General features: G+C 42.8%; 1 protein-coding gene across 12 annotated transcripts in view; it reads right to left on the bottom strand.

Annotated features, from left to right (window-relative positions):
• ERC1 (ELKS/RAB6-interacting/CAST family member 1) overlaps nt 1-24,671 on the bottom strand; it is a 2,439,553-nt gene that overhangs the window by 1,241,251 nt on the left and 1,173,631 nt on the right. For 7 of the 12 annotated variants that reach the window (XM_086952855.1, XM_086952857.1, XM_086952861.1 and 4 more), the window contains one exon: nt 11,405-11,598. In XM_086952855.1, the coding sequence (XP_086808981.1) occupies nt 11,405-11,598 (194 nt within the window). Of the gene's footprint in view, nt 1-11,404; nt 11,599-21,453; nt 21,487-24,671 lie in introns of all 12 variants that reach the window. The other 5 variants (XM_086952853.1, XM_086952856.1, XM_086952852.1 and 2 more) reach the window with 1 other exon arrangement.

Raw genomic sequence — 24,671 nt, 5'->3', positions numbered from 1 at the left:
GCCAACGCCTTTTTTCTAAAAGTAAATACAATCTATCTTTCCTTCTCCGACCCAGAAACAGAATTGTCCCTGCAAAAATCCGATCCACTGATTACACCAGAGGCCTCCCTCCATAACAAATATCTGGACCATTTCCCAATGCTGCACCTGGACATCCTTGAGACCTTAATAAATCAAATCAAATCAGGCTCACCTTGCGACCCTGCCCCCCCTGAGATGCTGACCCAAGTCAAAGTCATCCTTCCCAATCTAATGGAGCTGTTGAATTCGTCCATCACGACTAGGATAGTCCCACAGTCCTGGAAACACACCATGGTCCGAGCATTGTTATAAAAAACACTCTTGACCCAACGAATTTCAACAACTAAGAAGCAAGTTGGATGGTGGAACCTTTCTTTAAGAAGCACCTGACCACAATAGCCCAATTAATATTTCCCCTCTAAATATCAACGAGGGAGTAGTGTGCACACTGACAACCACCCACCATCACAATGGCAGTTCTATATAGAACTTCGGGATACAGACGTAATTTTAAGCAAAGGTGCACCACAACAAGGACATGTGAAAACTAAGGTCTTCTAGTCTGTACAAAAGATATATTCAAAAGAAATTCAAAAGAATTCATATGAAAAATTTCTTTTGAATATATCTTTTGTGCAGACTAGAAGACCTTAGTTTTCACATGTCCTTGTTGTGGTGCACCTTTGCTTAAAATTACGAATTTCAACAACTATTGCCCGATATCACTGCTTCCCTGGGTAACCAAGATCTTAGAGAAACACATCAACATCAGTGTAACTCAGTTCTTCGAGCACAACCATCTGCTCGACACCTCCCAGACAGGCTTTCGCCCAAAACACGGCACGGAGACAGCCTTGTTGGCTGTGACAGAAGAGACAAGGCGGATACTCGATCAGGGAGGGTCAGTGGCAGTGATCCTCCTTGATGTGAGCGCCGCCTTCGATACGGTCAACCATAAAATACTTCTGGACCGCCTCCTCGACATGGGAATCTCGGGAGAAGCCCTGGAGTGGTTCAGGTCTTTTCTATCTGACCGAACCTTCCAGGTCTTTGAAGGCACATCGGTCTCTTCGAGTAAGCCTCTGGGATGTGGGGTTCCGCAGGGCTCTTCATTGAGCCCTACGCTCTTTAATGCCTACATGAGACCGCTGGCTGGAATAGTACGTCCACACGGTATTAACATCATTACCTATGCGGATGATACCCAGCTAGTGGTCTCTCTCGCACAAAGGAATAACCCATCACCGCAGTCCAACCTAACAACTTGTCTCGAGCACGTCAAGAGCTGGATGAATAAATCATGTCTGAAGCTCAACGATGATAAAACTGAGCTAATGCTCCTAGGCCCTCCAACTCTTTCCACCTTGGAGTTGTCATGGCCTCTGAGCATGGGCACAGCCCCCACCCCCAGAGATAACATCAAAAGCCTGGGGGTGTGGATAGAAACATCGTTGACCTTCGACATGCAGGCAACCAAAGTCTCTGCGACCTGTTTTGGCCTCCTAAGGAGGGTAAAAAAATCCTTCCACTTCTTCCCTTTGAGGCCAGACAGATAGTCATACAAGGCTTAATTCAATCTCGCCTAGATTTCAACAATGCTCTGTACCTTGGGGCGCCGGAGTACACCCTTCAAAAACTGCAACGCACTCAGAATTGTGCAGCTCGCACCTTACTTGGCACCCCCGCAGAACTTCAATACAACCTGGCATAAGAGCATTGCACTGGCTCCCCATTTAAGAGAGAGTTAAATTTAAATCTCTGTGCATTGCACATCAGGCCTACTGGAAATCAGGCCCAGAGATCAGCCACCCATTGGTATCGCCATACGAACCCACCAAAGCTCTCCGATCTTCACACGCCTTCCTAGCCCAAATCCCAAGGATTCACAGAGCGAGGGCCGGAGGTCGCTCCTTCGCATATAAAGCCCCGAAAATATGGAACACCTTACCACTTCATCTAAGAGCAGACTCTAACCTACTGAGCTTTCGCAAGAAGCTTAAAACCTTTCTTTTTTAATCGATAGAGTTGCCTCACCCCACTTCTTTTTTTCAGAGCACTGATGGTAGTTTTAGCGCCTGGACGCCTCAGGGCAGCTGTTAGCACTCAATAAAAACGATTTTCATTTCATTTCATTTCATTCATTTCAAGTATCACATCTCATCACTGCTGCCTCCAACCAACATATCTATACCACCTTCCTTAGAGACATCAATTGGAGCCGTGAGTCAAGCACCAAAACCAGGATGGAATCTTGCATGTTTCTTCTCTGCACACTAGAAATAAAAAAATCACATAGCCAACTCAACTAATTCCAAAGACAACACACAGGACCTCAATGTCTCTGCCTTCCACGTTATCCCCTGCCAGCCCCCAATGTTCATGGATTGATCATTTCATCATCACTCGTCACTACCCTACATGAAGGACAGCAGAAAAAGGTAAAGTTACCTTCTGCTCCTAGGCAGACCCCCCAGGATATTGCGGCATAGATTTGCAAATTTAGCGGCACAGAAATGGAAATTTAGCGGCACAAAAATGAAAGATTTGCGGCATTATTGTGGCACTTTATTTTACTCGTAATGATTCATTTTCAGGCCTAAATCAATGGAACCTGTTTTAGCAGAGTATTCCACTTTGAAATAGGCATGTTTAAAGTTTCTGCAGCTCTACTGAAGCACAGCTCCAATCTACTAACCTTGTGGGAGCAGGTCATATTTCTCCCTGGGATGCTCTAGCGCCCATGTATGCACCCCTGCTGGGGCACCACTTTTACTACTCCCTGGTTTCAGTTACACAGCCCCTTTTCGCTCCTTGGGTGCAGAGATACAGCCTCCTCTTGTGTTGCATGCACTGACTGCCTTTTATAGGTAGTGCTGATAGGACAGACATCTTTCAATAACCATCCTTCAGAACCAGGCTCCCCAATTCCAAATTCAGCAGCTCTGGCCATGGTGTCACATCCTCTCCCCCACTAAACACCATACTGCACCACTGAGAGAAACTTGTACTGTCTTCAACTTCAACCCAATTGTGCCACGTTATAAACACCTGGATGTGGCTCAATTTAAATTACACACTAGACAAGAGCAATATGCTGCCTACAAAAAAAGTACAAAGTGTAACTACCATCTGTAGCGTGTCCTGGGCTGTGCTACTGATCTGCAGGTGAAGTAGTGTGGCTCACTGGTTAGAGGCGGCAGACCCGAGAGCAGAGGACGGTCTGGGACCAGGGTTCGATTCCCGGCGCGGCAGGTTTCTGGACCAGGGTCAGCGGACTCGATAATTCTCTCGCCTCGGTGCCCACTCTGATCAGCGATCACACTCGGCAACTCTGGGCATTAGCTTGCCTCATCTTCACTAACGGCCCCACCAGACCGCCGGGGATGCCTGGTCTCACCCTGGAGATACCCATTAAGGGACCATCTCTCAGGGAAGCCAGGAAGGGTTTCGCAGCGGTCGAAGCGCCTTGGGACCCTACGGGTAAGTAGTGCGCTATATAAATGCCAATACATTTACATTTACAGCCTGTCCTCATATGTGCACCGCCATGAACAGTGCGGTTTGTCTACAGCATGTGCGCAACTGTGCTGTGCCACGGACTGCAGGCTGTCCTTGTATGTGCAGTGTCATGGAGTGAGCTATTTGCCGGCTGCCTGTCCAGTGCTATGCAGTGCCTGGGGCTGGGCTGTTGGTCTGCAGCCTGCCCTCGTATGTGCAGTGCCATGGAGTGGGCTATCGGTTTCCAGCCTGCCCTTGTATGCCATTTTCTTTGCTACTGGTCTGCAGCCTGTATGTGCAGTGCCATAAAGTGTGTTGTTTGCCTGCTGCCTCTCCTCTTCCATGCAGTGCCTAAGGCTGTGCTGTTGGTCTGCTGCCTGTACTCATGCGTGTGTGCCGTGTCATGGAGTGCACACTGTTGTGTTAGCCATGTCCTGTTCGCCTCTTATAGCACATCAAGGTTCCTTTATTTTCCAACTATGTCTAAGCACAGCCACGTTCTCCTTTCGTGCCGTCAAACACTCCTAAATATTGCGCAGGCACTCAGTAATTGGTCCCGACAATGAACAATACCAACTTTCACCAGCATTTTAATATTTCGGTCTCCTGCCCTTTAGACGTTTTGTGCTCACAGCCTCTGAACAATCTGATGAGCAAAAACACCTCCCATTTCTGCCTTCATTTTCTGAGGGTACCAAAGCTGAACTGCTTCATCTTTTTTTCTAAGGTGATATTTCTTTTGAAACTCTGATAACAGTTGTAAATGAATAACACAATATACGGATTGTCAAATCAGAGTTCGGACCGCTTGGTTTATTTGGGTTAATAGTCAAACTATGATAGCTCTATAGTTAAGTACATCTTTATCCAATGTAATGACACTCTGACCTCCTCAGGAAGTTGCAGATCAGTTGCATGTTAGAAAGGGTCCCAAGAACACCAGTGTTGTCATAATCATGAATGTGGCTAGATGCTGTGTGTCTGAGGAAGGAGCCCTGCAGATATTGTGCCCACATCTATCAGTCGTAAGCGTACCCTCCTCACCATCCCTCGCTACCGGACTAAGAAGTGGGGAGGCTCAAAATTTGCCACCCTTGCCCCGATATTCTGGAACTCCCTCCCCCTGGAACTCCGTACCATCACTCTGTACCCTCAATTTCGCAAAAATCTCAAGGCCCACTTATTCACAAAGTCTTTTAACTAAATCCCCAACTGTTTCCCCCGTCTTTAAGCCCTGGACCTTGTTAGTTCTAGCGCCAAGAAACCGCAGGTGTATGAGTGCTTTACAAATATTTTAAAACTCAAACTCCCTCCCACCTGGTTCCAGCTGCTCCTGAATTACTCTATGGAGACAAACTCCGCAGTCGAGTGTTCACTGTGAGAGTCTGGACACAAAGGAGAAGTGTGAAACTGAATGACATGGTTATTTGAGGCGCATCTCAGGGCAGATGGAGCCCAGGCCTCTGGGATCCTTGTGGCACAATCCACGATTGGGAGTTCTGTGCTTTTCCCCTCGTTTGCTTTCTGCTGAACAATATGATCCCCTTTATAAGTGTGCGGCGCAGCTATAAGATGTGGTCTGTAATTGAACCAGGCTGGTATCTGCCGGTAGGCGCGTTTAATGTATATCTCGGGTTTATGTTCAATCGCAAACACACACATGATTACTTTACACCTGAGCACACATTATCATTATTTCTATGATCCAGTATATCATTGTATTGCTCTTCAAATAGTACCGCAGTGTCTCTATAGTCTATTGTCCAAAGTTCATAATTTCTCAAAAAAGGATGCAGTAGTCCAATCACAGTCTTCTTTCGATGAATGCTTTTAATTTCAAATACACATTGAGTAGCGCCACAGCAGCAGACACACGTTTCACCCACAGGGCTTTTTCAAGGCTGCAACAAGATATTTATGCATGTCTTAACGACCAAGTGCTTACATCATTCATAATATATACATATTCCATACACATACTATTAGAATTTTACCCCATGGTTGTATATCAACAACCTGTGTCTGTCCAATTCATACACATTGATTTACATTGCACTAGAATGGACAGTTGATCCTCAAAGCTGTCTATTTATGCTGGTGGAAACTATACACACAAAAAAAAAAAAAAGTTCACAAGCATGGTTTTACAGTTAACCAGATTTGGTGGTATACTCTATACACAACACAAACGTGCCTATTTACTTATAAAGGTGCAGGTGTAATTTTTTAGCGATACGTGCCAAAGTCGTGCCCATCACCTGGTGCATATATCATGCATCCATTTACACATATGTCTCACCTTTATTGATTTTCTTGTGAGCTCATATTTTAGTAACTCAGGAAAGGAACCCGTCCTTCTTTCACGTTAGTATTAGCCCGGTCAATGGCGGCCGCAATTTCAAGCAGAAATAGGTAGTGACGCCTTGGAAAGTTCTGAGAGAAGAATAGTTGAAAGTATGTTATACCCAATTCTCTGTCATCTAACTGTTACGCAGACTATGTACCTATGTGTTTATACTATCAATTATGACATGTCAATGTTGTGCCATTGTATCAATTTCTTATGGGATATTTATATCTATATAAACCATGTGGTTCACTATACTATAAATGGTCTTCTTTGAACAGGAATGTTAAGGATGGCTTCTCATCACAAGATAACCCATATTCTCTATTTCATTGAGTTCCTCATGTTATTCTCACACACTGTACATCCTTCATCAGACCGTGCCATTTAAAATACGACATGCACAAGAATGTGCTCAAATTAAGCATTTAATATACATTATTTTTAAAATGCCGATATTTATCTAAAATAGGGATCTTACCCTTAAAGGTATCTTGTGGCTCAAGCAATGTTAGGTTCTTTGGTGTCGAATTTTCATGTCCATCCAGGCAGTAACTATTCCAATTGATTTCACCTCGTCGTATATTTACGGGGTCATGATAAGTCCCTACGCCTTCACTCACTCTCTGGATATGGCCCATGGCATTTGTACACAGGCACAAGTAAACCGCAAAGAATGAAGAAAAAGACCATGTCAGTACGGCAACTCAATGATGAACCGTCCGGTTTAAGAGGAGAAGCTAGGTGCTGACACAGGTGGCGAGCGTTGAGGGCGATGTGCCAGGTACGCTCCTACCCCCCTCCCGAGACCCATGGTGCAGCTAGCGCCATATTTTAAAGTGCAGATAACATCCTAAATCAGGAGTGTTGGGACTGGGCTATTTGCCCTCCCCTTCGTTTATCTTTTTGCACTTTTCACCAATTTTTCTTTTTCACTTTCACGTCCTCAGGTCAGGGTGGACGATTAGAGAGTCCATACCGCCGGGGTTACACTAGTCCTGATGAATGCCTAGGTAAATTAAAACCACTTAACAGGCAGAAACATGTTGACTGATTAATACTCTGAATTAAACCAATTCATTACCTTTGGCTGTAAATTCAGACACATAAGACCAATTTTTAACTGTGTTGCAGGGATCTACCAATAAAATATTTTTGAGATACCCTTTCGACACTTAATAATATTACTCACTGCACGGCCTATCACACAACCTGCTCCGCAGTCTTCTGGCGTCGTAGCACACCGAGGAGGCACTCGGCCTCCGAGGTGGGGCCCTATGATGAAGCATGACACTGACTAGGTCGGTGTGTGAGGGCTTTCCTATCCATCCAAATTGGGTTGGTAAACTTGTTCTTTACATGGCTCCGTCTCTGTGGCTTTTGAGACACATGTAACCTCTCTTTTTTTGTTATGTATCTAAAAACCGGGGACCAAGAGAGTGTTCTTTAATCTCCCTGCCTCTCCCTTTGTTTCTTTACAAATGCCATGGGCCTTATCCAGAGAGCGCGTGAAGGCGTAGGGACTTATCATGACCCTGTAAATATACGACGAGGTGAAATAAATTGGAATAGTTACTGCCTGGAGGGACATGAAAATTCGACGCCAAAGAACCTGAACCACAAGATACCTTTAAGGGTAAGATCCCTATTTTAGATAAATATCGGCATTTTAAAAATAATGTATATTTAAATGCTTAATTTTAGCACATTCTTGTGCATGTCGTATTTTAAATGGCACGGTCTGATGAAGGATGTGTGTGAGAATAACATGAGGAACTCAATGAAATATAGAGAATATGGGTTATCTCGTGATGAGAAGCCATCCTTAACATTCCTGTTCAAAGAAGACCATCTATAGTATAGTGAACCACATGGGTTATATAGATATAAATATCCCATATGAAATTGATACAATGGCACAACATTGACATGTCATAATTGATAGTATAAACACATAGGTACATAGTCTGCGTAACAGTTAGATGACAGAGAATTGGGTATAACATACTTTCAACTATTCTTCTCTCAGAACTTTCCAAGGCGTCACTACCTATTTCTGCTTGAAATTGCGGCCGCCATTGACCGGGCTATTACTAACGTGAAAGAAGGACGGGTTCCTTTCCTGAGTTACTAAAATATGAGCTCACAAGAAAATCAATAAAGGTGAGACATACGTGTAAATGGATGCATGATATATGCACCAGGTGATGGGCACGACTTTGACACGTATCGCTAACAAAATTGACACCTGCACCTACATAGAGTATACCACCAAATCTGGTTAACTGTGAATCCATGCTTGTGAACTTTTTTTGTGTGTGTGGTTTCCACCAGCATAAATAGACAGCTTTTGGGATCAACTGTCCACTCTAGTGCAATGTAAATCAATGAGTATGAATTGGACAGACACAGGTTTTTGATATACAACCATGGGGTGAAATTTTAATAGTATGTGTATTGAATATGTATATATTATAAACGATGTAAGCACTTGGTCGTTAAGACATGCATAAATATCGTGTTGCAGCCTTGAAAAAGCCCTGTGGGCGAAACGCGCGTCGGCTGCTGTGGTGCTACTCAATGTGTATTTGAAATTAAAAGCATTCATCGAAAGAAGACTGTGATTGGACTACTGCATCCTTTTTTGAGAAATTATGAACTTTGGACAATAGACTATAGAGACACTGCGGTACTATTTGAAGAGCAATACAATGATATACTGGATCATAATAATAATGATAATGTGTGCTCAGGTGTAAAGTAATCAAGTTGGTGACTAGGGTTCAGCTGAATCCGATGACATATTGACCTTTTGGTGGGTAGGTGTCACACACTTTATAGAGCACCTAGGCCTCAGTTGCCTATAATATTGACTAGTTTTCTTAGAGGACAAGGACAACAATCGGATGTGCGAACTGAACCAGGCAAAACCCATACCCGAGTATTGCGCAAACACACACATGGCTGCATGGTATGCTTCTTTGATCAATAGGAATGGCTTGCCGACTCACAATATATGGTAGTTCTTGTTTGGCGCCGCCTCCTTTAGGGTTTAAAATGCTCAATGGCGCCGATGGTACAAATCAAGTCAGCTACTAATGTCTCTTTTTTGTAATTCAGATATGGGTGCTCTCCTGTTTCCAGCCATTACGGCGGTACAGCGCAGTTCACGTCGTGACGTATACGCGTGCAGCCAATTAAAAAAGGCATCAATTTTATGCCTGCTGGGAGACCTGTTTTTGCGGCCGAAATAGTAAATATCGCGCCTATTGCGCTTTTCAGCCGATTTCGCGATTATTTTGTGAATCGTGAAATGGCGAAAGACTGGACGGTCTGCCTAGGTCAGCTATGTAGAAAACTAATCAACCTACCCAGACACTTTCAGCCCTCAAGAGATATAAACATAATTTTCAACATCTACAACAACATTCTGAAGGTTCACATAAAATGCTAAGCTCCTCTGAAAAAAATGTACACCTTTATACCCACGCCATCAGCACCCTGGTAAAATCAAGAATTTACCAAAAACAATTTAAGCACATAAAGACAAGAGAAGAAATGGTGAAGATGAAAATGCCAGGAGGAACTTATCCTTCTGAAAGCACTCTGCTCCAACTGTTGTTCCATTACAAGCACAGCTAAAGCCACCTACAAGACCAACATCAACAGAGCAATAAAAAGAGCAAAACCCTCTTTACGGTGGTCAGTGTGTCAACTCCATCCCATAAATAGCTATCCTACCTTCAGGAGATAGATGCAACACTATCAACTTCTTAACAACGAAAATCAACAACATATTTCATCATCATCAATTCATTATCGCCATCCACCCCATCAGCTGTACCCAGTTGCCACCACCAACTGGTCAGCTTTCATCATCATCTCCCACACAGAGTTCACCAACATTCTTTTTTCACTCTAAGCCATTTCCTATAAATGATGTGCTTCTTCCTCTATTATCAAGTCTCTGCAAGGAGAAGCCCTCAAAACCCTTCTCCACGCTGCCAAAGCTGGACTATCTCTGGGTGCCTTTCCCCAAGATCAGAAAGATCCTATCCTTGCTGAAAAAGCATACAGGAGATCCAGTCTACCATGCCACATTCCAACCTAAGACCCACCTCCCATATGTTGGAAAAATCATCAAGAAGGCAGTTTTCACCAGACTACAGCAACAATTCATCAAGAAAAACCTACATCAAGATTATCAATTGGGGTTCAGACCACGCTGTCGTATTGAAACGGCCACTGCCCAGGTAGAGCATATCCTCTCCCTAAAGGCAAACATTGTCCCTTGCCTCCTCCTGATCATGCTCGACCTTTCCACAGCTTTCAACGCTGTCTACCAAACAGCATTCATCATTACCCTGGCACCTTGCATGGGCTACACTGGCACCTGCCTACAAAAGTTTGCATCCTACCACATCAACCAAAAGCAACTTGGTTCTGCTATCAAGCCCCAGATCCAAGACTCTGCCTGCCAAATGTAGTGTCCCCCAGAGCTCCTTCTTGTCATTCATCATTTTCAACCTCTATATGGAACCATTTTTGCAGAAAGCACCATCAAAATGTATCAGTATGCCGATGATACCCAACTCTATCTCAAAATTTCCTCAAGCATTGAGACTCAGAGAGCCTTCCTCAAATGATTCCAAACCTGGAAATCAACAAGCTTCCCAGTGCTAAACCCCACTAAGTCTCTCACGAGACAAGACTTTACAACAGCAGTTTAAGCCCTAGACCAGGGGTCTCCAAACCGGTCCTGGAGGGCCGGATGCATGCCAGATTTTTAAAATAACAACATGTATCTCTATGGGGATATCCAAAAAATCTGGCATGGATCCGGCCCTCCAGGACCGATTTGGAGACCCCTGCCCTAGACCCATCCCACCTAAATGGATGGAACTGCCTGCTCCCCGTCACCCCAGAGACTCCCCTCAGACCCCTTAAAGGTATTCTTCATCCAGCAGCACAACTCATCAAGGGGCTGAAGAAATCTGACCACATCACCCTTGCACCAATAGATCAACACTGCCACCGCCTGCAGTCCAGATAATCTTCAAGATCATCTGGATCACTTCCATGGTTCTCTGCACCAAGACCCTGCCTACCTAGTTAGCAAACAAACACATCTGGAGGACAACAGCAGATGAGACGCTCTGACATCACCCGATTAGAGACTAACACTACAAGAAGAAAAAAAATAAAAAAACAAGACTCCTCAGACTACGCCTTGAGGATCTGGAACAACATTCCCTCAACATTAGGACAGCACCAACCCTCCTCCAATCAGGAAGAAGCTGAAAACTCACCTCTTCAAGGAAAACTACCTCAGACAGGCATGTCTATTCACCCTTTGCCAGATCTGCCACCTTTATTCATTCCCTCTTCCCGCTATAGCCCCACTGGGGCTTGCTCCTTTTACAACACGTCCTTGTTAACCAGCTAGGTCTGGATTTCAGAAATACCAAAACATACACTTAATGCAACAGGAACTATACTAATTCATTTAATTTTGTTTTTACTGTGATCCCCTCTCACCTCTCCAGTTCTGCAATTTTCTTATCTTTGTCATTCTTCTCATTCTCCATTTCTTTAAGGATTTCCAGGAGACGATCCACCTCAAGTTGCGACTTGCTGGATTCTGTTCGGTATCGGGCCACTTCCTTCTCAAGTACCTGGATTCGGTCATTCAGCTCTGGACTGGCTTTCGCCTCTTGAGAGGCCTCATTAGCCTGAAATGAAATATTCCCCAGTGAGACTTCTATATCGAGATAATTCCATGAATATTAACAGTGTGACCATAAATGGGAGTTGCTTTTGCTGTTGCATGAATCCCTGGAGGAATTGGATAACGTGTACATATACAAATTAAACCGTATATGAAATCTTCCATTGTCGTGTTCTTATCTAGGACACTAATTCGATATTTCCGATTTATGCCCTTGTGAGGTTATAATCAATAATGTCCTGACAACGGCATAAGAATCAGATTCCTATTCAGTAATAGCCCATGCAATCCAAAGCACAGCACGGCTACTCCCATCGACTCCTAGAAAGCACAACGCGTTCTTTAAACAAACCAAGCCTTCAGCAGCCCGGGAAAACCCCCCCTGCTTTTGTTTTGATTTGAACAAGAACTCCTGAAGTCCTGCAAGAACTGTTAGTTCTTGGTGACGTCTTATGTCCAACCTTACGTCAAACCGGCACCTTTCAGGTATAAAATACCAACAGTTGCCTTAAGCAAACGCACGGTGGTTTGGAGCAGAACGGCCATCTACTTGCCCGAGAGCCAAGCTGATGCGAGTGCCCGCGGAAGCCGCCCCTCCTGTTTGACGCACTGAGAGAGATGCTGTCTTTTTCTCCAGCCGAGAAAATCCAGCTCCAGTGTTTCCAGCCTACCCCTGCGGGTTGCTGGAATATCGAGTCCTGAGGAAAAGAGATACCAGACCTCCCACATACATTCTATTACCAAGGTACGGAGCTGACTAAACCCTTAGGAGAATTCTTGATGCAGATTCTTGGCAAAACTATCTTAACCAACTTAACTTAACATCGCTACTTACTTGTCCCTTCCAAAGTATTAGGCTTAGGTCAGGTACACCGGGGTAGGCTTAGTTAGAAGCACCAGTTGAGTATTTTAGTCAATGTATTTGTGCATGTATATATTTTATCCATTTTAAAGTATCATATGGCTAGGAAACCGTATCAATGCTTTTACAGTATTATTTCATAATACTACTTTTACTGTACGCACTTTACTATAAGTATTGCAATTGTGGCAATTCACTTCTCTTGTATGAGAAAGAGGACTGCTCAATAAATAACACCTTTTTTATTGAAAACGCCTGTCTCTCTATTTCTCTGCACTCTGGTGAAACTAAGTATGATATGAACTGCTGACTGAGTGAAATATCTGTCTATTGTTTTCACACGACTCTAGAGATATACTCTTATTCTGAGGGAGGAAAGTTGTCATGTTTATGCAGTTGTCGGAAACTGAATCCCTTCTTGTCTGAGCCAGGGAAGGTTATCCATCCCTCTTCATTCAAGAAAGTTTCCAGTGACCTCTGAGCTAGCTGGCGCAAACCTAAATTAAGTTTAGCATAGTCAGTAGAGACCTAGATGACCTCAGTCCTACGTCTACACTACTGTTTATGTTATTCCTATACGCAGAGCCTATTGGGAAAATAGGAACTACACTACACCATCTCACCTACCAGAGTAAGGTGGGACATTTTACTCCCTCACATTTAACAGTATTAGCACATATTATATTCAGAGGGTACACAAGATTTTTTATTGAAAAGTGGTGTTCAAATAGAAATAGGAAAAAAATAATTATGTTGGATACTGTTTGACCTTGGAAATAACATAGGAGCATATGCAGAAAAGGTGGAGTTGGAACAATGTGTACTCCGTACATGTAGCGTAATTATTTTATAACAGGAGAAGGAGTTACCAACCCTTACCCTACCATCCACACCTGATCCTGTCAACTCCTCATGCCAGTGGCTCTTCACAATAATTCCAGCACCTAAATCCTTATTTTTAACAACAGTGATCACAGCAATGGAAACTGATACAACAAAGGAGAGTGGTGAGTGATGAAAAAATGGTATCCTAAAATGAACCCTTAATTGGGGAAAGGAAAGTATTTTACTCATGCCATTTACAATATGGTGCATACATTACTGTGAAGATGCATGGTCACTGGAGAATGAAAACAGCAATGGTGGTAGCTAAGGTTTAGTTTAACAGATAAGCCAGCCAGCCACAGGTTTCTGAAGTCTCCTCACAAGCACTGGAATCCTTAGAAATAGAGACCAATTTAAATTTTTGGTGCCAGATCAATTGACCAGAATGACTACAACAATGCAGTGGGAAAATTCCTGCAGGGTACTTTACATAGGCAAGGCAAAGTAATATTCTAAGCAGTCATTCAAATTAAAAAAAGATAAAAGAACAACCAATATAAGAAACTACCCACTTTAGCCCTTTTGAGTATTTGTAATTGTAGGTATCCACTATGCAAGAGTTGTACACAATTTGCGGGTAACATATATGTATATATGGACACAATATACAAGACAGACAAGGAGCAAACATGCTCAGTATCCCAGTGTGGAAGAACACAGAGGCGAACAAGTCAAATGTATACAAGTATCCACTTTCGAGTACGTGCTTCCAAAAGCACACATTTTTAAGAGCAATTTATTTCAGCCAGCATTACTTAGTGTGCTGTTTTGCTTGAAGACGTTTCAAACTCATTTGGGATGTGGAGTTCTCTTCAGGACAGTAAGATGGTAGAGACCTGGGAAAAGAACGGTAATCTAATTACTGATGGGAGTTTCACAAGGTTATGATTTGATTTGTAAGCTTGTAAAGTGTACGAATGCCCGAGGGAGTCTTGGCAATACTTTTACATGCACTTCTGGTTACTGCAGAGATGCTGATCTAGCTTAACAGGGGTACAACCATGTTTTGACTGCCTTTCTGAAAGCGAGAAGCGACGGGCTACTTTTTATATTGATAGGTAGAGGGTTCCATACTTTGGATGTCCTCAGCAGTCCCCACCTAGCCTGCTTGAACTTAGGTACTTGGAGAAGTTTTGCGTGAGTGGACTTCTTACTGGGACATACCATTTGAAATAAGTTCTCAGCAACTGTGGTCCTGAGCCATGAAGTGCCTTATATGCCACACACAAGGACTTAAATGTTATCCTTTTGTCCACGTACTGCCACTGAAGGATCTTCAGTCTGTGGGAGACTGATTTGGATCTAGGAATGTCTAGCACTAGCCTTGCTGCTGCGTTCTGGAGACATTGCAGTTTAGTTAGATATTGGGTTTGAATCCCTGCAATAAAGCATTGCCATAGTCCAATCTAGAGAGGGCGAGCTCCGTGACCAATGTTTTGCGTGAATCAAGGGGGATAAACTGACATTCTTCTGATCATTTTTAATATATACCAGATGGAGGAGGACAGATTATTGGTCTGGGCGTTAATGGTCAGTTTGTCGTCTAATATAAATCTGAGATTTTTTACTTTACCTACTGGGATTGGGCAATCGCCCAGACGGTCAGGCCACCATTTGGGGGACCAGAAATCTGCATTAGTGCCAAGAAGCATGACCTCTATTTTATCGCCATTCAGCTTTAAACAGTTATGCTGCATCCATTGATTCACTTGTGTCATGCAGTCCCTAAAGCGGTCTGCCGTTTCATCTACGTTGCCAGATACGGACACCACTATTTGGGTTTCATCAGCGTACGAGACCGGTAAGAACCCACATTTCCTGATGATCGAGGCCAAGGGAGCAACATAAACGTTAAAAAGAGTGGGGCTCAAGGCCGAGCCCTGAGGCACTCCACATGGTGCCCTACAGGAATTCGAAACAAATTCTCCCAGAAGCACTGAAAAAGCTCTGTTCCTTAAAAATGAAGACATCAGCATACACACAGAGTCTTGGACCCCCAATTCATCAAGGCGAGCCAGGAGGATCTCGTGGTTCACATTGTCGAAGGCCGCCGATAGATCTAATAGGATCAGGGCGGCCTTCTCTCCTGCTTCCAAAATACTCCTAGGACCCTCAGCTGCCAAGACCAAAGCTGTCTCAGTTCTGTGCTGCTTCCTAAACCCATATTGTGATTGATCCAGATGATTTCTAGATGCTATTAAATCCTTCAGTTGTTTGTTAATCAACTTCTGCAACACTTTAGCTGGGAAAGGGATTCTGGAAATTGGCCTGTAGCTGCTGGGTTCCTCAGGGTCCAGATTCGATTTTTTTTAAAAGTGGGGTGACTGATGCTATTTTCCAGGCATCTGGGAAGATCCCTGAAAGGATCATATACCTTAAAGACTTTGTCCACAAAAAACTGTCCTAAGGTGTTGCAGAGTTCAATGCTACTGTCCAACTGATTCCGGACAGGTAGATCCACTAGTTTTTTTTAACTGTCATGAAGTGCTCCTTATAGGAGTTCTTGGCCTCCTTGATTTTTCTAGTAAAGTAATTGCTTTTTACCCCTATGACCAATTTTTTATAGTCTGATAAAGTTCGAGCATATTCACTTGTTAAATTTTGGTCGTAGTTAGATCTCCATGGTTATGGAATAACGGCAAAGTGATAATGGAAAGTTACCTGGGAACATGAGGCCACAGGGTCTGTAATAAACCCTGTTGACATGCCAATGACAGATCCAGAGAGACTGCGTGTTAAGGCAAATACGTTTATTAATGCACATGCACAGATTTAACTCACTTCATGGCATATCCGTTAGTCATGTGTCTTATCCTCAGGTTTGTTAATCTTAATAGTTTTGCTTAGGAGTTCCAGTTCCTAACTCTTATTCTCAGAGGTTAGCTTCCTAGGGATAACTTCGATCCTTTGCTTACATGGTCTCATACTCCCACTTAACCCTCAGGAATTGGGCTCCTCCTCCTACTCAATTACGGGACTTTAATTATTCCTGAAGGGATCCAGTGTCTTCAACCTGAAGAGAAATGGTATCTATGGTACGGAAGAGTGTTGCCACATAGCCAGGCTCCATCTTGACTGATTAAAACCTGAACGTTTGGGGCCCAGGCCTGGCTACTTCTTTTCTTTATCCCTCACCTTCCATTCTCACTTGTGGAGGAACTATCAAGCAGATTCTTGCTCTTCCTTCACCCCTTCACAGTTGGTCCTCTTTTCATGTGGCTCCTCACTAACATCCACGCCTATCACTGTGTCCTGATGTTTACCCACTGTAGGAATTTTTCCAGCTCTCTGAAACCTGCCAGTTTCTCCCCTTCCATGCAAGTTAATTTCCTCTTCTCATTTGGAATAGCTATTCTGGTGAAAAATAAAAGTAGCAATTCTGTTTTAACATGCTACAACTTAATGATTTCTATTGTTAACAATGATCTACTCATCCTCTCACTAAGAGTCTCCCTCTCAGCCACAGAGGTCCCTTTCTCAAACACTTCTTCGGCTGGGCTTTAGTCGTGGGGGTATCCTACATTCACCTTCCCACAGGTCCTTAAACATTTTATGAGGAAACTGAAAAAGTGCATTCAGTCCCTTTCAGGAGAAAAATCTTCGGCCGCCTCCTCTTCTTTGCATGGGTCCTCAGAGAGCAAATACTGTAAGCCGAACGGCAAGAGCAATATATGGCCATACTCAAAACCTCCAAGTGGAGACCATAAGAGAGCTGCATGTGCCCGGGTGCAGGACATTCAGATGCAGACTCCAGCAAATCAGGGTCCCAATTTCCTTGGGCGAGCTTTCTTAAACTCTGGCAAGTGAAAGAAGAATGCTCTTTCATATTTCCAGTCAAGGAGGCGGTCTCCTTTTCTTTGAACCAGACAACATTGTGCACCCAAGATCATCAGATTGGGTGCTACCCCCTGCAGTGGCTGAATGTGCCACCCCCTGCAGTGGCTGAATGTGTGCAATCAGTTTTGAAAAGGAGGAGGGCAATAGTCTGCAGGCAGGGTTACGAAGACTTGGACGTAGATCTGAATAAGGTAACATTTATGAAGAAATCTACATGCAACACCAAGAAAGGAATAATCAGGTCCTGGAGGACCTGTCAGAACTACATTTGTCAGGCTCTAACACGAAGATTCTGGAAATGGCGTTTCATACCAAGGAGCAAAGATTTAACATTGAACCAGACATTCTCACTGATTGGGCAGAAGAAACAGTCAAGACATTTGGCACTTATTCCTTCAACAGCAGATTTCTCTGATGGCACAATATCTGCTAGAACAAACAAATGTGGCAGAGAATTAGAATTCAAATAACTTGAAGGAAGCCAGTTACTGGATGTTACATCGTCAATTGTTAAAGCTTTTTCTGAACAAGTGGTGCCATGTTCGATCAACCTTTTTGCCTTTCACCTAAACAGATAGTTGTCAGTATTTATTAGTTGCGCACTGGACCCCGTGCAAGGGTAACAGCTGCTTTTCTCCAGGTTTGCAACAGGAGTCTTCTTTATGCTTTTCCCTCTGTTCATGATGCTTCCCTGGGTGGCGGCACAGGTGAGGAGACAGTGAGCACATCTGAATCTACAAACTCTAATTTGTTAGGCTCAAGTGCTGTTCCAATTCTTCTGGAGATGCAGTGGGGCCCCCGGTGGCACTTCCGTACTATCAAGAGATCCTGATAGACCAACTGAGGCAGCAACATCTACCTGTGGTGTCAAAACAGTTGACATTCATGGCATGGAAAATTTCAGAAGTCATTGATAAGGGCTCGGAATTTAAGAGCAAATTGCCTTCTACATAAAGCAGGTGTGGTCCAGCAGTATTCAAATGATTTACTTCTTCCTGGAATAGATGGGAACACTGGTGTAACAAACTACATGTGAATCCTGCGGGGACAGATCCACACTTTGTAATTATTTTCCTCTTCCAGTTGGCCGTGAATGTCTAGGCCTACAGGTCAGTAAATTATTTTCGATCTGCTATATCTGCGGGCTAGTCTCTGATGGATGAGAAACCAGTTGGGGAACATTCTCTGGTATGAGAATTTATGAAAGGAATCAGATTTTTAAACCCTCAGGTTACTAAATATTCCCGTCTGTGGAATGTAAATGTGATATTGTAATTTCTTGAAGGTATGGCCAGATATTTATGATTAGTCTCCAAAGTAAATTCAGGAAATTAGCTATGCTACTGTGTTTGGTCTCATGCAGACTGGTGTTTGATTTAAAGACTCTTAACTACTAACAGGTAGAGCCTTATCATCTGAATGAGTTTTTTCACATTTCACGACTAAGTCGAATGCAAAATGTGTCTTGTACCAGTTTTCCTCATAATCCGAAATTGTGTGTTCAGTGCCTAAAAATGTATTAAGCCTGTTCCAGAAAATGTAAATCTGTTGCTAATGATCGGTTGCTTATTTCTCTGTAAAAAACCTTATCGACCAGTGACTTTAGCTATATTTTCCGGTTAAGAGGGCACAAGTATGAGGCGGTATTGAAGAGGTAAGGTATGTTTGAAGTGCATTAAGCTTGTGAAAGCGATTTCTTTGAAGACTTAGATGTGTATCCTCTAGGTTAGAGGATATTACAAAAGCGACTGACTGGTCTTCCAATTCAATTTGTAAAGCTATTTATATCAAACTTAATGCGGCTATTGGTTCTGTGGTGGTGAGAAAGTTTAAAACAAGCATCATCTGAGCCTGACGAAGAATAACAAATGTTCCACCTATCGTGTCATGAATTTGCAACTCTATTAAGGAAACAGATGTGAGGATTATCCCACCGAGATATACTATGATCAATATGTACATTTATGCTTGTATGACATGCTTTTATTGTATGTTGTATTTTCAGCCCATATATTGAGATGGAGTTTCTGGAAGAGACGGCTCTGATGGATCTGTTTGGCTGGTTGATGCAGATGATGTTAAATTATCAAGTTTGGCATACGAATGGCATGGTCTTTGCAAAAAAAGAGCCAGTCAAGATGGTGTCCATGGAGGATGGAGACTGGTGGACTCGACTGCTTCTGTTTCCCTTACGTTCACTGGATTTGTAGTCCGAGTTGATGTTTTTTCACTGGTTATTTTTATACAGGAAAGACAGAGAAGCATAATCCTTGCCTCAGTGTCCTTAGGAGAATTGAAAATTCTTGACACCATAGCAGGAAAAATGTTTATTGCTTGCTGATTTAGACAGGCTTTCTGAATCATTCAACGAGTTCCAGTTGCAGATTGATCCCCCAAATTAAAAGGCACACATTTGCAACCTACCTCAAGTTTCGTGGTAAACTTGCAAAAATGTCCCCAACTTCTCTGGACAAGTTCACCCTAGCCTAAATTGGGGTATCTTCAGACAACTTTGGTTTCTTTTTTCATTTTTTATTTCCTTAGTGTTAGACAATTTTTTCACTCTTCTAATTTCTTCAAATAGTGTACATGGATGAGAGAAGTATAAGAGGGTTCCTAGTACTTTCTTTGGGGTGGAAAGCATAAGGTTAAATAAAATAAATCATGATGTGATAAAATGTAATTAGAGGTCAGCCAAATGATACAAGTTTTTTGTTAACCAACCATTACTTTCTTCCTTACAAAACTGCTTCAAACTTCAACATCAAGGTAACGTTTTCAATAGTTCAGAGAATATTACGTTAGTAACAAAAGTCCTCCATGATACAAATGTTTTTAACACAGACAACTATAGCCTACGAAATACTTCATTTTATTTGGCTTCAAGTAGGTCAAGCACTACCCAGGAAATTCAAAGAGAGAACATATACAAGCCTCATCATAGTCATAGCCCACATACTACATACGTCTTGCCCTGTAACAGCTGTTTCTGAAAAACTTCTTATACATAACAAAACCTTAAAATCGGGCTCACTGAAGGAAGCAGCACTGGAAGACAGACTTCTGGTAAAGAACATTTTAAGATGCAACTGCAAATGAATTGTTTCTGCTCAGGGGGGAGGAGTGAGGGGAGCCAACTCAACCAACAGAGGATCTCAGATGTTACAGTGTTTACTAAATGAGATGGACATGGTCCTTGCATCCTTAAAAATATTTAAAGTAGAAGGACTTGCTATAAACTAAAAACGTAATAAACAGAAGCTTAATAAACAGTCTTAGACTATCAAAATACTACTTTTTAAAAATCGAACACATATATAACATCAGAGGAGATGAATAGTCTCAGGACACATGTGGAGCGGGGGAATTCGGCATGTTGGTGGGGCTCCCTAGTGAACTAACTATACTGCTTTAAAATAGGTAAGGCCATAAATGACACATCCGCATTAACTACAGTTAAACCCTTAATTTTTCTAATTTACTGCAGGTGTATACTCAGGAAATTACCTGGTAAGAAAAAACCTTTTATCTCAAAGATGGTTTTCAAATAGTAGCGGCGAATAATTTCAGTTGTGACTGAAATCTGTAAGAACCCTTTTACATGGTATTTTTTATAATACTCAAAAAAGGCATTCTCTCAAGTACATTTCATCAGGAAAACCTGCGGAGGCTTATCATAACAAACCGCAGTTATGATGCTTCATTTAACCACCCACTTTCATAGTATCATGAAAAAACTCCCCACCTAAAAAATAATTCTGTGAATTGCACGTCAAATGTTAACGGTGTAATTTAAAGTAGCAATATTATCCCGGGTGGAGGGCACTGCAGTAAGGCTCTCTGCAACTCCTTAAAACCACCTCAGTAGTAACATTTTAAGTAACTATCTGGGTGTGGTATTGATAATACGGCTTACCTACACAATTATGCCTCGCTCTCTGAAAACTAAGAAGCACGTTAAAGTCTGAGCATGCTTTAAAAAAAGTTAGCAGTGACCTATTTGTTTGATGTTCACTGGCCAATCAGATTCATCCACACTTCTTTCCTAATGAGAAATAATTCTGAACAGTGGCATCATTTCATCACACTTAACAGACCGTACTCAAATTCCCAGGCAAACAGAACAAATAGCACAACTGGGACATCGAGTGAATTTCACCGAAGGTTTTATGCACTTATGGATTGAGGATGCAATGGAACTTCATACCAAACACACACACTGCACACAACAGCAAACAGAGACCTCAATAGACTTTGGTTTGCCAGGGTACTTACTGGCTTTGAGGGATGACCCAATACTTCAGAATGCTATAGGAAGAAAAAAGAGAAGGTAGTCTTGAGATAAGAAGTGAGACAGATAAGGGAGATAAGCATGAGAACCAGATACAAACCTAACACGTTAAGAAAAAAGTACTTCATACATAGAATTAAGAGTACTCAGAAGACTGAAACAAAGAATATTATGATAGAGACTGTTACTCTTAGTCCTTACTCAATTTCCCTCTATCAACATGAGAACTCATTGGTGGCGTTAGAAACAGCTGGTTTAAAACCTGCATAATGTAGACAAACACAAAATCAATCACCCTTAATGATGTGGGTTCACCTTTCGCAGGGAGTCGTTAAGACAGATTTGTTGTCAGCCAGTGAACAAACTGCCAATAGTGGATTTTCAAAATTGGAGAAAGCCGGACGACTAAGAAAACTAAAGTAACCATAAATGTAAGTTTTCCTTACTCATCATTGTCTCTCAAAATCACTGCCCTCTTGAACATATTATAAAGCAGTGCAATGTTATGAATCAATTGCAAAGGGCTAGGGAAGGCTTTAAAGTACAGACTGATGTAGTCTGCATGAAACAATAAGTTATTAATGTATTACAAATAGAAAGAACAACAGATTATGGATGGAATGCTGAACAAATCAAACATTCACCACGAGTCACAGATCTGGCTATATCCATCGGTTTTTTTTAATTGCCATGCCATTCCAGTTTGGACTCAGCCATATGCAAATCAGTCTTGACCCTGCTACGATGGTTTAAACTCAGATATGTGACTGGGGGAGAATGTTTGATTTGTTAAGCATTTCGTTCATCATCCGTTCTTAGTGTTTGTGTCACCCTGTGTGGGAACCCAGACGTGGGTCCCGTGCTCACTGTGCCACTGGATTCACGCTACCCTGGCTGATGAGGGATGATGCCCCGAAACCAGTCCCAGGATGCTTGTTTCCAGTCCAGGGAGGACCTGGCAGTTTGGGCTGGACTGTTCCGAAGGGGAACAGGGTCAAGAGTGATTTGCATATGGCTGGGCTCAAACTGGGATGGAGTAGGTAGCAAAAAAATGTGAATTAAACCCAAATCTGTGACTGGGGGAAATTATGGATTTGTTCAGCATTCCGTCCATCATCTCTTCTTTTAGCTATTAATGCGTTATAGCTGGGTTATTGGGAAGCCCACATGTTGTCAATTGTCCAGAAGATTTCAGGGGCAACACTTTGGTAATACATGCTTGTGGATTACCGCCATGTACTGTGTAAAGTCAAGAACTGTATTAGTAGAATGTACCAGATTTCATGTGGAACAAGGGTCTTTTACGTTTTGCAAGATGTATGTTGCAGGAAACGTATTAACTTTGTGTTTTTGAATTAGATGCATGCAATACAGGGAATATACAATATAGGAGACAGAAAGATGAAAACAAACTTGCATCCTTAGCTCTTCCAATGTAGATTTTGGGAGCCATCTGGCATGATATGAAAACATCCTCTGCAAACTACTTGGAGGACTTGCAATAATGGTTTTTTTTCAATTAAAAGTGTATTAAAAAAACTTTCGATATAACAACTTGTAGGTGCATATTTTCATTATGTAGTAGCAAAAAAAACGTTTGTTCTAATGAAAATAATACATATCTGTGGTACTGAAACAACCTGAAGCCCAGGGACCATTCAGTTCAGTAAAATTACTACTAGTACTATTCATTTTAACTTCATGACATATTTTCAAATAGATCGTGCTTGAGCATACCAAGTCAAGATCACCTTCTGTCACAGGAAAACACATTGTAGTCCACTTTACAGACTACAAATTAGATGATAGTCTACGTTATGTTATGTTAGCAGGGATTTGTAAAGCGTGTGGTTACTCCAAGGAGTGTCCTGGCGCTGTGAAAGACCGCGTAACAGGAGACAGGGTGCACCAGGCTGAACCCACCCAGATCTACTGTTGAAAAAGCCATGTTTTTAATTTCCTCCTGATGGTAAGGAGATCCTGCACCTGTGAGAGAAAGAGGAAGGTTATTCCAAAGGCGAGAGGCCAGCACTTGGAAAGATCTGTCACCTATCCGAGAATGCAAGAATCTTGGGGTGGTGGTCCGAAACTGGACAGAGGACCTCAAGGTTCGTTGTGGTGTATAGTGCTGGATCCTTTCCCCAGATATGGGGCCCCTATCTTATGGAAGGCTTTAAAAACCAAAACTAACACGTTAAAATGAATGCTCTTCCGAACCGGGAGCCAGTGTAGGGAGGACAGCAGAGGGGTTGTTCTTGTCCTAGGCCCTGTCAAGAGAGGCTCTGGCTGCCACATTCTGGATTACCTGTAGATGGCCTTATAAATAATCCAAGGACCAAGTACAGGGCATTTACGTAGTCCAGTCTCGATACCACCAAGGCCTGGACTACCTACCGTCTGCCTGTGACAACCTGGGAGCAGGAAGAGAAAGTTCCTTAGCATTCACAGTAGCCCAAAACAGGTCCCTGCCACCGATTGGATCTGAGCCTTCATAGAAAGGGCAGCATCCAATTTGACCCCAAGAATTTTTGCAATGCTGACTGAGGTAGCTGGGGGGGGGGGATGAGGGGAGGACACATGTCTTGCGGGCACCATTGGTGCCATGCTACACAGGGATGGGAGCCGAAGAAAATAATATCCGACTTTTCAGAGCTGCACTTCTGTTGATTTTTCCTGAGCCAGGAGAACACCTCTGAAAGACAGGTGTTAATCACATTGCTATTAAATTCGGCACCCTTCTCACAAGTGAACAACAATTGTGTGTCGTCCGCATACAACACGATCTTAGCGCTGTGTTTCACTGCGAGAAGCGCAAGAGGGGCCATGTACAGGTTAAACAGCGTTGGGCTCAGGATTGAGCCCTGTGGGACCCCAACATTCATTGGAGCGATAGTGGCCGAGAAAGGTGGGGCCCAGATAGCTTGTCGATGGTTACTTAAAAAGGAGTTGAACCAACTAAGTACCGTGCCCCCAATACCACCCCTCCTGGAGCCTTTCCAATAGTCTGCTGTGGGGCACGGTATTGAATGCTATAGAAAGGTCCAGTAACACCGAAACCGCATTGCCCCCTTTGTCCAGTGTAGCTTTTATAGTTTCACCGACTTCAAATAGAGCCGTTTCCGTGCTAAAATTAGCTCTGAAGACCGACTGGCTCGGGTGCAGAAGATGGTTAGCCTCCACGTAATCTGTGGTGACTAAATTG

This window comes from Lissotriton vulgaris, chromosome 1_2 (assembly GCF_964263255.1).
Source record: "Lissotriton vulgaris chromosome 1_2, aLisVul1.2, whole genome shotgun sequence".
Lineage (NCBI taxonomy): Eukaryota > Metazoa > Chordata > Amphibia > Caudata > Salamandridae > Lissotriton > Lissotriton vulgaris.
Note: the sequence above shows the minus strand (reverse complement) of the source record. Positions and strands in the feature narration are given on the sequence as shown.